Source organism: Caloenas nicobarica, chromosome 1 (assembly GCF_036013445.1).
Source record: "Caloenas nicobarica isolate bCalNic1 chromosome 1, bCalNic1.hap1, whole genome shotgun sequence".
Lineage (NCBI taxonomy): Eukaryota > Metazoa > Chordata > Aves > Columbiformes > Columbidae > Caloenas > Caloenas nicobarica.
The window spans coordinates 48,607,629-48,624,076 of NC_088245.1; the positions used below are offsets into that span (position 1 = coordinate 48,607,629).

General features: G+C 44.3%; 1 protein-coding gene across 1 annotated transcript; it reads left to right on the forward strand.

Annotated features, from left to right (window-relative positions):
• The first annotated feature begins 11,609 nt into the window (after positions 1–11,609).
• Positions 11,610–14,479, forward strand: BTG1 (BTG anti-proliferation factor 1). Its single transcript, XM_065631921.1, has 2 exons — positions 11,610–12,000; positions 13,203–14,479. The coding sequence occupies exons 1-2, from the start codon at positions 11,853–11,855 to the stop codon at positions 13,565–13,567; spliced, it is 513 nt and encodes a 170-aa protein (XP_065487993.1). The 5' UTR covers positions 11,610–11,852; the 3' UTR covers positions 13,568–14,479.
• The last annotated feature ends 1,969 nt before the right edge of the window (positions 14,480–16,448 follow it).

Sequence of the window (16,448 nt, forward strand, 5' to 3'; positions counted from 1 at the left end):
TGATGATAACTATAAAAATACTTGGAGAGGACTCATGGCAGTTATAAAACAAAAACATTCCACTGCCTTTGTCTCACTTGCTTCAGAAAAGAGTGCATGTAAAATTCTCCTCCACCCTCCATTGAACATCTTCTTGGTCTCCAATCTTTGGAGTTAATGAGCAACACTATTGCATTTTTATGTGACCGTCCATACCTTTATTTACTATAGGTAATTTTTTATGTCTCTGTCTTCACAGAGGATGGTGTTTACCTTTATCAGGAATGGAAAAACTGCTATTTTCTTTGCTCTAAAACCTCCACTGATGACATAAGTATTTCTATGGTCAATGTAACTACTTCATAGCTGGAGTGGGGAAGGTATAAGCAAGTTTCTGGCACTTACAAACACAGGGTTGAAGTGATTTGAGATTATCAGATTCAAAGTGAAATCAGATCTACAGTTATAAAATCCACCGTGAGGTGGCAAAAGGCAAAATTTCCATCTGCACCCCAAGAAAGTGAAATTCTTTACATCATCAAAACTCTTTGAGGTACTGAACTCTCAGAGCTGTTGTGTTAGTCGGAGGATTGTAGCTACTCTCCAAATCTCGAGCAACTGAAGATTATCCTTGTTACACTTTTGAACTTCAGCTGAAATATCGAGGTTAAATCAACAAAGTAAGAAAAGTAAGGTTTGGTTCATCGTGCTGAGACTGTTTTGTGTTGAAATCACTGCTGTAGACTAGTAATTTAAAACACGTACATGAAAAATCCAGGTTTCAATCTCTATTTCTTACCGTAGATTCCACTACTTTAAGAAAGAAAAAGATGACCAGCCTTCAGGAAATATCAGCTGCTTCTAAGGCATCTTTATATAAACGAGTGAATTTGCCTTTGATACAAAGTAAAAATTGCATAACTGATGGCCAGATCATTTCCTCTAGGACTGTAAGAGCTCAAGCAACTCTTATGATCACTCCTGGGCATTCCTTGTAATTTCTTTAGACTATGATATCAATATAGAAAATCCAGGGGATACGCACCCACACTTGCAGGTAGCTTTGAACAGATCTGGAATTATCCGGGGGGAAAAAAGGCAAAATTTTTTTGTTGCTGGTAGTTTTTCCTTTTTTTTTTTTTTTTTTCCCCAACGTGAAACAGAAGTGTTTGGGTGCTGGCAGCACCAGCTCTGTCATGGCTCTATGAAACCATGCTGCCTGGTGGATCAGACTGTAGCTCTGAGCTGGTGGGAGGAGATGACTCTGCAGGAAATACCCCACAGCTCCAGGGTAACAAAACTGAGTGGAAACAATGAAGGCATGTCTATGCGGAGGACGGGAATGCACTGCAGACATTCCCTCCTTGGCCTCGCACATGTGGGTTTCTTGGTATGAAATAGCGGAGTTTCGGGCCCTGAGCTGGCTGCGATGACGTGGCATCAGAGTACGGCTGAGACAGCTGGTGGGGCTCCACCTTCTTATGGTGGAGCACAGCACCATGTTGTTTTTCCATAGTGTAGATGCACACGGCTTTAGCTCTCCTTTCTCCTGTTATCTCATATGCATTTCTAGTTGTTCCCTCGGCACTGACTGCTAGCTGAATTGCGGGGCACAAAAACTCGAGGCGAAGACGATGTTGCTGCAAAGACATTTCGTGCACCCTTTTAAGGGAGGCTTCATGCAACTGCTATTTCTCTTACGTAACATTTTATAAGCAGTCTTCCACAAAGCAGTGAATTTAAAATAAAACTGTGTTTGAAAAAAGTCAGAGCGTCCTCTCAAATAATGTAAAAAAGTGAATTGAGAGGCAAAAAAGGAAAGGAAAGAAAAAGTTCTGAAACAGTAGGTTCATCCTCTGCAAGCTTGGGATCTTGTATTAATGCATTGCATAGTTGTGAAGAAAATGGCTTTCTATCTTTGCCTGTGTGTTAGATCCTGCTGGAACACTCCGTTCCTGGCTCCCAGAACACTTAATGCTGCTCAAAGCATGTGTACCCAGCACTACATGGAAGAATCGAGCGGCTCCTCCCACACAGCCAGGCACATCTCCTCTCTATTGTAAGAAGGGTATCGAGCAGCTTTTTGTTCCTCTGTCTCTGGAAAGGCACTGGAGACAAACACGAGGGAAAAAATGGTCACTGCTTTAAGGCGGTGTTGGAAGCAGAAGACAAAAATACTTAGGTCACAAGGCTGTGCTTTTTTAGATTCACAAATGCTATGCATCTCTCTTTTTTTAATTAAAAAGCTGTGCTTTTCTTGTTTTTCATCACACGCTTATTTGGGATATCTGGTTAATCTAAATCAGAACTAATGGCCTCATTTTATAGAGGTGTATGTTTCTGCTGTCAACATTTTGGTTTCTGTTTTAGTTAGTCTTTTCTGATGTTCTTTAAAAACAATAGGGGAAAAAAAAAGTCTTTATTTTTTTTTGTGAGATAAAAGTAGACTATTGCCTCTGTTTGTATTTTTGCCCCTCTCCCTGCTTTTCCAGTGTTATCAAGCATGCTCATATAAGATCCTTGTGTCAATAGTCAGATAGCTCTTGCGTTCTGTGAAAATAGTACCATTAAAAAACAGGAACTTTTTTTTTTCCTTTTTCTTTTTTGGTAGGAATTGGCAATTTATAGGCAATACAGGACAAAACAGGTCCTCAGTTTATGGCATACCTCTGAGAAAGAAGAAAAAGCATGCACTGGGAGCTCTGAGATGCAAAGTCTTGAGTTATGTGCCCTAACATCATGATCCTGTTCATTTGCAATTATATGGATAATCTCATCAAAGTCAGGGAAATTACTCACATGAGTGAATTTAGGAAAGTAAGCTACTGAGTGTTCAGATTTGTTCATAGCTTCTGGGGAAACAGTTCAAGCAGCATGAGGACCAGGCAAACACATTAATTTTAGGCATGCAACATGCAATACAATCCCGTTAAAGGGGTGAATGACTACATTTTCACACAAGCATGTCTGAACCGTTCACACATAAACGTAGTTGAACAGCAATATATATACAGCTACACAACCAAGTACGAACTCTGTATCTGTGATTTTTTAAAAATTTTTGTTCCACATGATTATATCCAGAAAATCTATCAGTACTCAAAGAGAAGTAATATACAGACTCTCAATGTGATGTTCCCTCAGCCTGCCAAATCTGTCCTAGAGAACTAATTATATTAATTTCGTCCTGAGAATTCACAAGCTAAATTTCTGTCTGAGACTGATTAAAATGCCTGAGTTAATACCATTGCAAGGAGAAGAAAAAGCTGTAACAGGAGCAGTGCCATGACTACAAATGACAATGGGAAAGAGAATAAGTTGTGGTAAGTGTTGGCTAGGAAAAATGAAAAAAAATTATAAGTGCCCATTTTTACAGCAGTGTATTCATTGCACTGATATGCAGGATTTAGTTATGACAGACCACAATGAAAGAATAAAAAGCAGCTGATCTGAAATCATTTGTCCTCCAAAGCCAGACGCTGCACTGAATGAAACATGCAGGAGCACCTGATGCAGAAGCACAACCAAAAAAATCATGTCTAGCTTTGGCAGGGGCATGTTATGAGTTTGTGAGGCAGGCGTATGTGTCTATCTGCATATTACGGTCACTGTTCTACTGTTTCTTCTCTCTTAATAAGTGAATAGTGGGCAATCTCCTTTGTAGTCTGTGCAGGACCACCTAAAATCTCCAGCGTTATCATCACAATGTCTCCATGTTTTGCTGTATTGAGGTATTTTTGAGACACGCAGATTAGCTGGAGGTTTGCAGCTACTACTTAAGAACTGGTCCAAAGGAGCCATCCATTTGAAAATCTATCGACTTTCCAAATCACAAACCTAAATAAAGCTGCTTAAGAAATTTTTATGACATAACTGGAAAGTAAATGAAATGTTTATTTCTCAGATATTTTAAAGATTTTTTTAAAAATCTGTCTAGTTTTTTTAACTGCATCATAAATCAAATAACATAATCTGCAGATACTAAGGAAAATGAATACTTGCAGGACCAACATACTGGTTTCTTAAAATCTTTAATTATTTTAATGAAATTTGCACCTAAAATCTGCAGACAGTCACAGATTTAATTCTAAGAGGGTTTTGGCTAATATAGTTAGACTGGTGGACTCTCCACTGCATGGAGCTCTGCTCTGGAAATATGCAGAAGACCACATTATAATCCATCATGATTTTTGCTGTCCTAAACAGAGCAGTTTACAAGCTTGTTCTAGCTATAATCTTGTTTCCTCGCTGCTGATTTCATGCCTCCTCAACTACCAGCATAAGCACCAGAAGAAACCAACTCTTCGTTGGGCTGAGGACACTACTTGTCATTGCTGTGACCCCTGCTGAGGGTGATGGCCCTGCTTTGGGAACCATTGCCTTCAAATCTAGAAATCAACCCTTCAAGAACAGCACTTAATGTGGGATTAAACATGGGACTAAATGTTAGGCCTCCTTCTGCTTCTTTAAGCCGCTTCAGCATCACAAAGAATCCCTGAAATGCCTAAGTGGGTGTCAGGATATTCTCCTTCCAGAAGGTCACCTCTGTTGGTTCTCCCTCTGCCTGACCATGGTGGAACCAACAGCCCTGTGGTGATTGACACAGGCTGTTCTGGCAGTGCAGGAGCCCATATATAAACACTATGGACTAGGGAATTCTAAAATTATTCCAGGCCTTCCTAAAGCGATACTGCAGGCCAGACATGAACAAACAAAGAAACAAAACCAAAAACCAAACCTCTGGGAAAAAAACAGAACTACAAACCTCTTTATTAGCCCTCGTATCTCAGCTACACTATGGAAAACTACATAAGAGGTAAAAACTTGGAGTTTGAGATTACATCATTTGATTACGGAGCATGACAAAAAAATGGTTAAATCATTCTTTGCACTTAAAAGCTCCTTTCACTTTAATATTACTGTTAATAACTTTCCCATGCAGGATTGCATTGTCTGTTTATCTCATCTATATTAGTCTCTCCTGTTTTATCCATGTGTGTACAAATGAAAAAATGGATGTGTAATAGTGGTTATGTATAACTCTGTGTTGCGAGGAGCTCTCTATTGACAAGCTTGCAAATAATCTGTTTCTATTGTCTTCTTAATATTTTTGTTACTGGCTCCAAACTATGATTGCTTTGTTAAAAATAAGTGCCCTGTGTGCTGCCACACCTGCTACTATCCCACTTGAAAAAAACCATCATTTTTATGACAAAACCAGAATAGTATTTTCTGAATTTGCTTTTTATCTGCTACACGTGCATGCTGTCACATGCTGTTTGCTGAAATCAAAGCAATAGCACAGAAAAAGCCTTCTGTTGAATCTGTCCTGGCCGGATTCTGGTTTCTGCCACCTGAGGCTCACGCCACAAGAAATCTCTTCTCTGTGAGTGGTCCCTTTGAAATCAAACTTATCCCCCACAGAGCAAGCCTTTTTCTGTATGGAGTAAGTGCAACAGAGTTTGTCATTTTAGGATGTCATGAGCTGGTTTCCCTGAAATTATTTTTGCAGAACGTGCTGTAGTTATAACCAGTGCTGACAGCTTCCCCTGGCCCCTCCGAGTCTTTCCATCCCCTCTCAAGTCTCCTGCAGTGGCAGAGGAATTATTGCTGGACTGCAGGATGGGGCTCTGGCTTATGGGACTCATCCCACTTGCTTAAACAGGACTCCACTTGTGTGAGAAATGGTTTGAGGAATTAACTGCCTGATAGACCAGTCTACAAATGCAAAGTGTGTGTGCATGCATCAGCATGTTGAAGGGAGAAGGGGGGTTCCCAGTGTGGTCACAAACCAGACTTTTGCCCTTTCTTTGACTCATACCAGTCCATCTTATGCTTTCAAAAGCAAGACTCCTCCATTTTGGAAGAATATGCAACTGACTTCTTCACCCCCACACTTTTTCAGGATAAACCACTCATTGCTACAACACTGCGGTTACTTTCAATGTCATACTGCTGGGTTGAAAGGTTCACAATCAGAGCTGAAGAGCTCTTATTCCTGCCAAACTGTAGAGTGTCCCTGTACAAGTGGGCTGGATAAGACATTTCTGAGCCCAGGTCTGAGCCTGAGTTCAAGTCCAAACATGTCTTGTGGCAACATAACATGAATGGCAGCCTGCTCTCAAGGACTGGCTTTAGGGAAAAAAAAAATTAGGCTCAAGAAACCCCTTGTCAGGCACTGAAGGGCACTCGCCATGCAGCAAGGAAGGATAACTGCATCTATCTCCGTCTTAATGCAAGTTGCGTGGCTAAAGTATTTCCAAGGAGGACTCCAGTATCACTACCATGGCTCGAGAGATGCCTGCTTGAAAACTTTACAGAACAAGGTGGGAACTCACAACCAGGCCATGGGGTCTTGTGGGGAGCAGCGTGGACACTCAGGGCTGGCTACAGCCTCTCTGGGTTACATCTGCCTCCTGGAATAGCAACTTCACATCTCTACAGCTGTAACTACATATTCAGAGCAAGGACTACAGAGAACAAAAACATTAATAAATGTTTTATGCATCCCATGGTAAGCTTTCCTCTGCAGAAACAAAAAATAAAGCAGCAACCTCTTGCTATACAATTTCAAATGCTTGCTAAATGACAAAAATAATGTGGCATTCTAATAACATCAATGTACACTAAAAATAAACTCTATACATAGAATGGATTGTTGCTGTATTTTATGTATTGCAAATGGTACTCTTCAGCTAACAGGTGCCAATCTAAGGCACATATACAGCTTTTTGGAAACAAATACCAATTACTTCTCAACTATTACTTCTTTATTAGGACAATGCCAAACAGTGCAAAACCATAGTTAGAACTGACTGGAATAGGAAGAGAATAAACCTAACGCTTTTCTACACTGAAAGGCTTTAACAAGATACTGCATAAAAAGCCTATAACACCTTCACACTTTCTTCCATTTTCTTATCCTGCCAGGAATAACTTCCCAAACAGGAAAAAAAAAAATCCACGCTGTACATGTAGTGTACTTATTTTCATAAACAAATATATGTTAATTCAGGCTCTAGGACCAGAACAATTTTTTAAAAAATCAAATCATTCTAATTCTTCTCCTTTGAACTCTTGAATATTCCCACTTACCATAAGGAACACTCAGTAGCTTCCTTCAGAAAAAGCTGGGAAAAAGAGCGTGTTGCAATAGTTGCAGGGTGTGTATGTGTGTGTGTGGCACAGATAAAAGTAGTTGTATTTCTATTACTTATTTCCATTATGACAGAACTCACAAAGTGCTAGGCTCTCTTCAAACCAATGGCGAGAAACAGTTCCTGCCAAAACAACATGAAAGAAGTGTTGTAAAGGTTGCATTGTCTTGCTTAAAAGTTAGGAAATATCAGCAGCTGGGTTGCCAGTACAACCTTAATTCAACCCTTCTGTGCATATTCATTATGATCCAGCCTTTAATTATATGATCACATATTCTTCTTCTTTATTTTCTCTCCCTAGGGCCTCTGTTTCATTTAAAGTATCAGATGATCTGAATAAGGCAGTTGTTAAATGTTTACATTTATCTTCTTCAGCACCCTGCCGTTAAGGTATCAGTGAGTATCTTGCACTATTGACCAGGCAAACTGCCTCCTCTGTGTCTGGAGCTGCAGAGGCAGGAGTAGACAGCTCAGACTTGGCCAGGTAAAGTAAAATCTACTCCATATTTCCCAAAATGTACAGGTGGCGAAGAAGTTCAGAACAAAATAGCACATGAATGAAACATACCGGCATACTGGCAGGAAGTTAAGGTACAAAGCAGCAACGGGATAAGCTACGCCAGTTCCTCTGATGTTCTCCACTGAAGTCCTATCAAGGAAAGTCGACTTTCCCTGATCCCGTGAGCTGTATGCCAAACTCTTCATCATCGCTAAGAGCCTGCATACTTTAGAGATTAGGATCTTTTGGAGCATTTCACAGGCAGGAAATGGCAGCAGCTCCTTTGCTATCCCACCACGGCACTGAGACGGAGGCGGACTTGCCTAGACTGGGAAAACAAGATGGTTCTCTTCATCAGCAGCTCCTGTGACCTTGTTCCCTCCCACAGCTAGGGATGAGCTCTTCCTGGTAGGCATCTCACAAAGCCTTGGCCTTGAAGTTACACTTGAACTGGTTGCTGGCTGCACAGTAAAAACACTAAGGCAGTTCATTCCTCACTAGTAGACTGGATGTGTATGCACAGCCACTTACCTTTCCCATAGACAAGACCCTCTTTATACATGCTGTAATTGTTTCAAAGCAGTAGGAACTATCAAAACTTCTTGATTGCTAAAGCACTCCGAATTTATTGACTTTGCAGTAGATTTGAGGGAAACTCTTTGATGGCCTAGCAAGTGCTTTAAAAAAAAAAAAAAAAAGAAAAATCTTTTAAATTTATTTCCCTCTCTGACTGTGGCATGAAGTCCATGCTGCCACATTATGTTCTTAAAAGTACAATTCCAGGGGGATGATTCAAATCTGAACTTAATAACCTTGCTGTCTATAACAGCTACTGCTGTAGGAAGCTGAGGAGAGCTTTTTAAACTTCATGCTTTGGGGTGCTACTATGTAAGACCACTTACCTACTTGAGAGTTCCTATTGTTCCCTCATCAAGTTTGCAGATGACACCAAGCTGAGTGGTGCAGTTGACTTGCCTGAGGGATGGGATGCCATCCACAGGGACCCGGACAAGCTCAAGAAGTGGTCCCATGCAAACTTCATGAAGCTCAAAAAGGCCAAGTGGAAGGTCCTACATCTCGGTTGGGGAAACCCCCAGTATCAGTACAGGCTGGGGGATGAATGGATTGAGAGCAGCCCTGCCGAGAAGGACTTGGATACTGGTGGATGAAAGATTGGACATGAGCTGTCAATGTGCACTTGCATCCCAGAAGGCCAATTGTATCTTGGGCTTCATCAAAAGGAGAGTGGCCAGCAGGTTCATAGAGGTGATTCTGCCCCTCTGCTCTGCTCTGGTGAGACCCCACCTGGAGTCCTGTGTCCAGCTCTGGAGCCCTCAGTACAGGAAAGGCATGGACCTGCTGGAGAGGGTCCAGAGGAGGCCACAAAAATGATCTGAGGGATGGAACAGCTCTCCTGTGAGCACAGGCTGAGAGAGTTGAGGTTTTTCAGCCTGGAAAAGGCTCCTGGGAGACCTTATTGTGGTCTTTCAGTACTTAAAAGGGGCCTGTAAGCAAGATGGGGACTCTTTAGCAGGGCCTGTTATGATAAGACAAGGGGTGATGTTTTAAACTAAAGGAAGGGAGATGCAGGCTAGACATGAGGAAGAAATTTTTTACAATGAGGGTGGTGAAACACTGGTGCATATTGCCCAGAGAGGTGGTAGATGCCCCATCCCTGGAGACATTCCAGGCCAGGCTGGACGGGGCTCTGAGCAACCTGATCTAATTGCAGATGTCCCTGCTCATGGCAGGGGGGGTTGGACTAGATGACCTTTGAAGGTCCCTTCCAACCCAAACTATAATATGACTCAGGCTGGAAATAAGTAGGAGAGATGAGAAACTGAACCATATAAACCTGAAGTCCAAGCAAAGGTAGCAAACGTTATACTATTTTTTTACTGAACTATTTCCAGTAGTTATTTTGGTGTAATTGAGATGCTCTGAGAATAATGTTGATTTTGCCCAAGAGAAGTGATATCTTCTAGTAGGATGATGGACCTTGTTATGAAGGGGGAGAGAAGCATCTGCTGCTTCAAGGTTTGAAAGAGAACAGCAATCTACAACCTATGAGCAGAGCAGAAGTGGCAGCTTTGGATGCACCTCACACATGCTCTGGAAGCACTAAGAAAGGATGGCTGGCACCTATGGAGCAGCAAGAGGAGAGCCAGGTTGGCAGCTCCTCCTTTCTCAGGGGAAAGGAAGGCAGTTCATGGTCATTAATGTAATATTCAGAGGTTAGTGTGGGGGGAAATAGAAGAGACTGTGCTCTAAATCCCACACCAACATTTTTAGTATGCAGTAAATCTGTGAGTTTAAGCTTTCAGGATTATCTTTTGAAGGTGTTTTGCAGATCTCCCTTGTGTACAGAGAGTCAAAGAGAGAACCCCTTGAGGCTCAGCCTAAGATAGAAGAGATTCTGAGTGCAAAGACCAAAAGCACTATTCAGGCACATCTGGAACACCAAACAAGCAAAAATGGTGTACTTTCATCTTTTATTCAAACTATTTCACGCGTGTTTTTTTATATATTTCATTACTGAATTATTTGTACTGAAAAAGAAATTTAATTGTTTGTTATCATTGAGCCTTCAGTGGCCTGATTTCTGATCTTTGACTGGAAGAACTGTACACATAAATATCAGGCTGTATTTCATTTGCGGCTTTGCACAGGGGCAGGGCACATACCCTACGGGAGGAATTAGTTTTCTATCAAAGAAGCTAAACTTCGTAAAAAAAAAAAAAAAAAAGTGAGACATGGCACTGGGAGGCTTGAGGCTTTACACTCTTCTTGGCCACTGCCAGCTGAGTAACATACATCAGTCCTCCTGTCCACCCAGGGTTTTTCCCCTTTCAAAGCAAGTGATAAAATGCTGAGATAATTGTACAGTCCCAAGGGAGAATATGCCGTTGAGCAGTGTGCATGAAGCGCATGGAAGACTGAAAGCTGTATTTTTGGGGTGTTGTCAAAAAAACAGGGCTGAGGTTTGGTCTGTCGGAAAACACTTCCCCTTCTGCCCAGCGTGCCCTTTGCTTTGCTGGTGCCCACGGGCTCCGTGGGCCACCCGCAGCCCAGAGGCAGGGCTCGCGCTCTGCGTGGAGGACCCTGCCTGGAGACCCCAATGTGAACGTGTTTTTACGGCCGCGGTAAACAAAGTCGAGGACAAAGCCACGCTCGGGACCCCCCACATCCCCTGGGGCTCCGAGAGAAGGCAAAAGGGAAGAAGCTACGCCACCCCCGCTGGCTACTGGGATAAACGACAACTGATCTCTAAGCACCCCGGCTGCAGCTGCCCTTGCGTGGGGAGACATGCCCGAGCACGCCCCCGCGCTCTGCCAAGCCCGCCGCCGAGCCGACGCGGCGCAGGGCGCACCGAAGGAGCGCAGGAAGGAGCGCAGGAAAGAGCGCAGGAAGGAGCGCAGGAAGGAGCGCAGCCGCGTTCTCGCTTCCCCCAGCCCGGGCCCCCCCGCTGACGTGGCTCTGCTCCCCCCAGATACAGCGCACGGCCGCCACGCACGGCAGCCGCGCCCGGTCACGCACCCCGCGCAGGCAGGGCGAGGGGGAGGGAGGCGACTCAGCCTCCGCGCCGCGCACTCCAGCCCTACCCAGGCCACTGCGCGGACCGTGGGCGCTGCTCCCCCGCGGGCTGGACTTGCGCGGAAAGGCACCGCACAGGCACCCTCCCCGCTCCCTGCTGCGCTGCCCTCGCGGCCCCTCCAGCGGGGCCCCCCACCCCACAGAAGCACCTGCGCGGCGCGCAGCCCCTTGCGCGGAACTCCGCGCAGCCCCCCGCCCCGGCTCTATTTGTTTACAACCGATTACGTCACCCCCCCCGTCGCCGGCCCCGCCTCGCCGCCCGCCGTCACAATGGTGCGATCGCTCGATTGGCGGCGGCGCGCCCCCCAGCGCCCTGACGCCACTTCCGCCCGCCGGCGGCTATAAGAGGCGGCGGCCGGGGGACAGCTCCCTTCGCCCCTCGCAGCAGGAGATGCGGGGTGCGCTGCCGCGGCCGCCGCTGCTGCCGCCGCCCCCGTGCCGCAGGAAGAGGAGGCGGAGGCTGCCGCCCCCGGGATGTGATCTGGGCTGCGCTGCCCGCTCGTCTCCCAGTTAGAGCCGCGCCGCCCCCGCGCCCCGTCCCGCTCCGCTCGCCCCGCGCCTCGCCCCGTCCCGTCCCAGCGCCGGCCGCCCCGGAGAGCTGGCTGCCGCCCGCCGCCGCCTCCATGCATCCCGCCCTGTACACCCGGGCCAGCATGATACGCGAGATCGCCGCGGCCGTGGGCTTCATCTCCAAGTTCCTGCGGACCAAGGGGCTGATGAACGAGCGGCAGCTGCAGACCTTCAGCCAGAGCCTGCAGGAGCTGCTGGCAGGTGAGGGCGGCGCGGGCGCGGCGGGAGCCGCTCCCCGGCTCCGGCCCAGGGAGCCGCGTTGTCTCCTCCGCCGCTGGGCCGCCTGCCTGCGCCGGCGGCGGTTGCGGGCGGCACCCCCGGCAGCGCCGCGCCCCGCAGGCGGCCGGAGACGGGGGGAGAGGGGAGAGCGGCGCCTCCGAGGGGCTGGAGCCGCGGTGGGGGCGGGTGCGGGGGGCGAGCGGGGCTCCGTGGCTCGCCCGGTCCGGGGATCCTCCGTGGCGAGGCGGCCCCCGGCGCGTGGGGGCGGCAGGAGGGGGCCGTACACAAAAGGGGCTCGGGCGTCGCGCAGGCAGCGCAGACAAAGCTTTCGGAGCAGCCCGGACTTGGGCTCAGCTCCAAGGGCTCAAATCGCTCGGTTTCCTCGAGGAAAGATGCTCCGAAGTTGCTTTTTTTTTGTCGAGTAAAATTCAGTAGCAGACAATGAGTCTCAGTTCCCCTTTCTCCTGGAAACATCTCATAGCCACCCACCAACCCCGGTTAGGATCAAATACGGGGGTTTCTTTGCTGCTCTGTTAGCTTTGTAGTCCCGAACCTGTGTCTCACCGTGCTTGATAGTGGCTATAAGTAGCCTCAGACCGATAGGGTTTTGGGTGGGATAAAATTCCCGAGGTAAGTGAAGTCATTGGTACCTCGCCCTGGAAGACAGGCTGGGAAGAGCAGTGATGAAATACAGCTTGAGTCAGTCCGTAAATGCTGCCCAGCTCCTTCCTGAGTTATTTTTGGGTGTTCTTAAGAATGTGAGGAGTAAAACTTGGGCGCGATCTCAAGAGAAAGCTAGAAAGGTGCTTTTTTTTCACTCTTGGTTCGTGGAGTTTTGAAGCCCTTGAGTTTTTCTGCTATGTATGTAATCACTTCTGTATTTTTGTATTTGTTTATGTGAGTGCCAGGAAGTTGCATTTCACTCTTTTCAGATGGTAAACATTGTTCTCCGTATGTGGTAGCATGAAACAGTTACTTTGTACACGAGTGCTTCCCAAGAGACTCTGCACTTATGTAAATCATCAGCAAAAATAAAGACTATAATGATTTTTAAGGTCACTTGATGCTAAAGTAGTAAGCTTTTCAACATCTTGAGCTGTGAAATTCGCAAGAGAACAATGATCACTGTGCATGTTTTTTGAATACAGAATTAAGGAGGATAATTTTTTTTTTGTATTTTATAGAACATTATAAACACCACTGGTTCCCAGAAAAGCCATGCAAGGGATCAGGTTACCGATGTATCCGGATCAACCATAAAATGGATCCTCTCATTGGACAGGCAGCACAGCGGATTGGATTGAGCAGTCAGGAACTGTTCCAGCTTCTGCCAAGCGAACTCACTCTATGGGTTGACCCGTATGAAGTCTCCTATCGTATTGGAGAGGATGGCTCGATCTGTGTGCTGTATGAAGCTGCACCAGCAGGAGGTAGCCAAAATAACACCAACATGCAAATGGTAGACAGCAGAATAAGCTGTAAGGAGGAACTTCTCTTGGGCAGAACTAGCCCTTCCAAAAGCTACAATATGATGACTGTATCAGGTTAAGATATAGTCTGTGGATCACCTTAAAATGGATGGATAAATTTGGTTTTTACTTTGGGTGGGCACCTCTGGGGATGGATTATGGAATTTAAACCATGTCACAGCTGTGAAGATCTGGCACACGTTAGAGTGGTATACTTTAAAGTGACAGTGCCATAGTTTGGACAGTACCTTTCAGTAATTTAATAGCCTGTGAGTCAAAATGAGTGCAACTTGCTAGGGAGTGAAGAAGATCTAGGAAGGGTCAGTTTCTCCAAGACATCTTACTTAATTTCTACACCAATTTTCAACCCCAAACTGTATTTATAAAGTGATTCTCTGCAGTAGGTCTTGCAGAGTAAATTTGCACTATTACATTTATTAATTGTTAGCATTTTTGGCAGCTCAGTAACAAGGCTTATTGTTATGAACACCATAGTACTGGAAATTTTATTTTTCAGACTTTTACCTAGCACTTACAAATATGTATAAATGTATATAACGTAAACTAGTAAGTATGACCTGGGGAAATGTTCAGATCTTTACACTGGCCTCAAAATAGCAAGTGATCAGAATCTGCCATGGCAACAGGCTTTAAAAAGACCATATAAAGACACTGTCTGAACTGTGGTGTTAGCACCAGCCAGCTATCTGTACATTTGCTAGCTTGTAGTTTTCTAAGACTGAGTAAACTTCTTATTTTTAGAAAGTGGAGGTCTGGTTTGTAATTTCCTTGTTCTTAATTGGGTAAAAGTCTTTTCCACAAACCACCATCTATTTTGTGAACTTTGTTAGTCATCTTTTATTTGGTAAATTATGAACTGGTGTAAATTTGTACAGTTCATGTATATTGATTGTGGCAAAGTTGTACAGATTTCTATATTTTGGATGAGAAATTTTTCTTCTCTCTATAATAAATTGTTTCCTATCTTGGCATTTTAATTAATCTCTTGTCGTGATTACATAGGATCAGTTAAACTATTTTTGTCTCACAGTAGAAATGAAATAGGTACTATGAAGGCTTAAGAACATCAATGGCACCCTGATACTAGGGAACACTTGGTGCAGACATGGATTAACGAAGACCTTATATATAAACGCTTGGAAAACTTAGGGAAACACAATGATGTACATGTCACTTTAAACCTTTTAAAGTCAGTCAATGTGGAAATAACTCCAGGGCAAATAATTCCAGGATATGAGGAAAAGGTACAGAAATAACATCCACCAAAGATGACTTGAATAAATCCAGAGGATTAAACTTTACTTGGCTTCCTGATGAAGGATATAGCAAACCTAAATGTCCATTTTGACCTACTTGCTCACAAGTTCTCAGTTCCTCCCAGATGGATTCCCTGCTCAATAAGAGTTTCTGGGACAAGTGTCCCCTAGCTTTAAGAGCAGGTTAACCACTCTACAGAAAGGTTGCTCGCCTTTTGTGTTCTTCAGATGCAAGACTTTCACTTTAGAAATCATTAAGATGGGATTCAACAAAAGGTATGTGGATCTTTTTTCCCAAACTTAAAAGCCTGGTTGAGGCAAAGTGAGAAGCCCATACTTAACATGTGTATTCAAAGTTAATGAATGATGTGGAGATGTGATTCACTTAAGCACCACACTAATGTCATTTGTATACAGCACAGCAGTTAGTTACACTTGAGAGAAATTCCTTACCACTTTATTTACACTTGTTAAAGTGCTGGAGTAAAGCTCAAGAACTTTCTGTTCCTTATCTCCTGTGTACTTTGTTCTGTGGGTGTTCAATAAAAGGCCTTACCCAACTTGGTCACTTCAGTTATGACAACTGCTGCTGTTGCTCTTAAGGGGGAAAAAAAATCATTCCTTGCCAACTAAACTTGGTAGCTGTGGATAGAACTGAGCTTCAGACTTGCTGTGTGTTGTGGCAGCTCCTGCTCAACTATGAGCCTTTACAGTGTGGCGATAGTATTGTGTTGTATCTCCAGTTCAAATCTCAATCTGATCTGTAATATAACGTTATATACAAGCAAAACATAAGACTGGACTATCTAGCTTTTTTTTTTTAATCAATTTCTTTCCCACTGTTGTGGGGGTTTTTTTTTTGAAAGCTCAGCTTTACAAATACTACTTTTACCATCATCTGCATATGTATGTCAACATTCAGCACTCTTAAAGCATCGCTAAGGCTTCTCTAGTACTATGGCTTTCTGACACAGACTGGTGGAAACATAAGTGCTTCTGAAGCAGTGAACTTCAAAGAGTTTACTTGGTAATCTGGATCTGGTAATAATGTATCTATTATCAAAGCTTCAGAATGAGCTTGTTTTTAAGTATAGGTGTTACTCGTGTAGAGTCAAAGTTTAGGTTCAAATCTTGATATCTTAAAAATTCTACTACTTTTTAAGATCATGCTTTCAAATTAAGTCTGTAAGCAAGAGATTTATTCAAGCACTAGGTGTACTCAAAGATAATTCTGTTGCATTAAGTGTCTGCAGTCAGCATAAGTATATCCGAATAGAAAGAAAAACATTGGACTTGGATTCCTGTAAAGCTATATTAAACTTTGATGAAGCTCGTTGCTGACTGAGCTGTGGTCGGTGTATCGTGGTGCTGCTTATCATCTAGAACAGTGAGAACAGCACCAGAGAGGGTAGCTGTACAGTTAGTCTGGGACATGAGCCATGCAAATTATGAAAGCATCAGCTGTCTGTGCTTTCTTTTTGATAAGTTAAGCATAGCTTTGCGAGGCAGCAAGTATTTCATCTGCGAGGCTGGCATGTGATAACTGAACCAAGAATGAACGTTGCACCCTTAGATAGTTAACATTTCAGTCCTTTTAAGGTAGGGTGCTTTTATTCATGGCATAATTTTTAACTGCAGCTGTAACTAGTAATTGGTACAACCTGTGTCCTCAGAGTTGGGATTG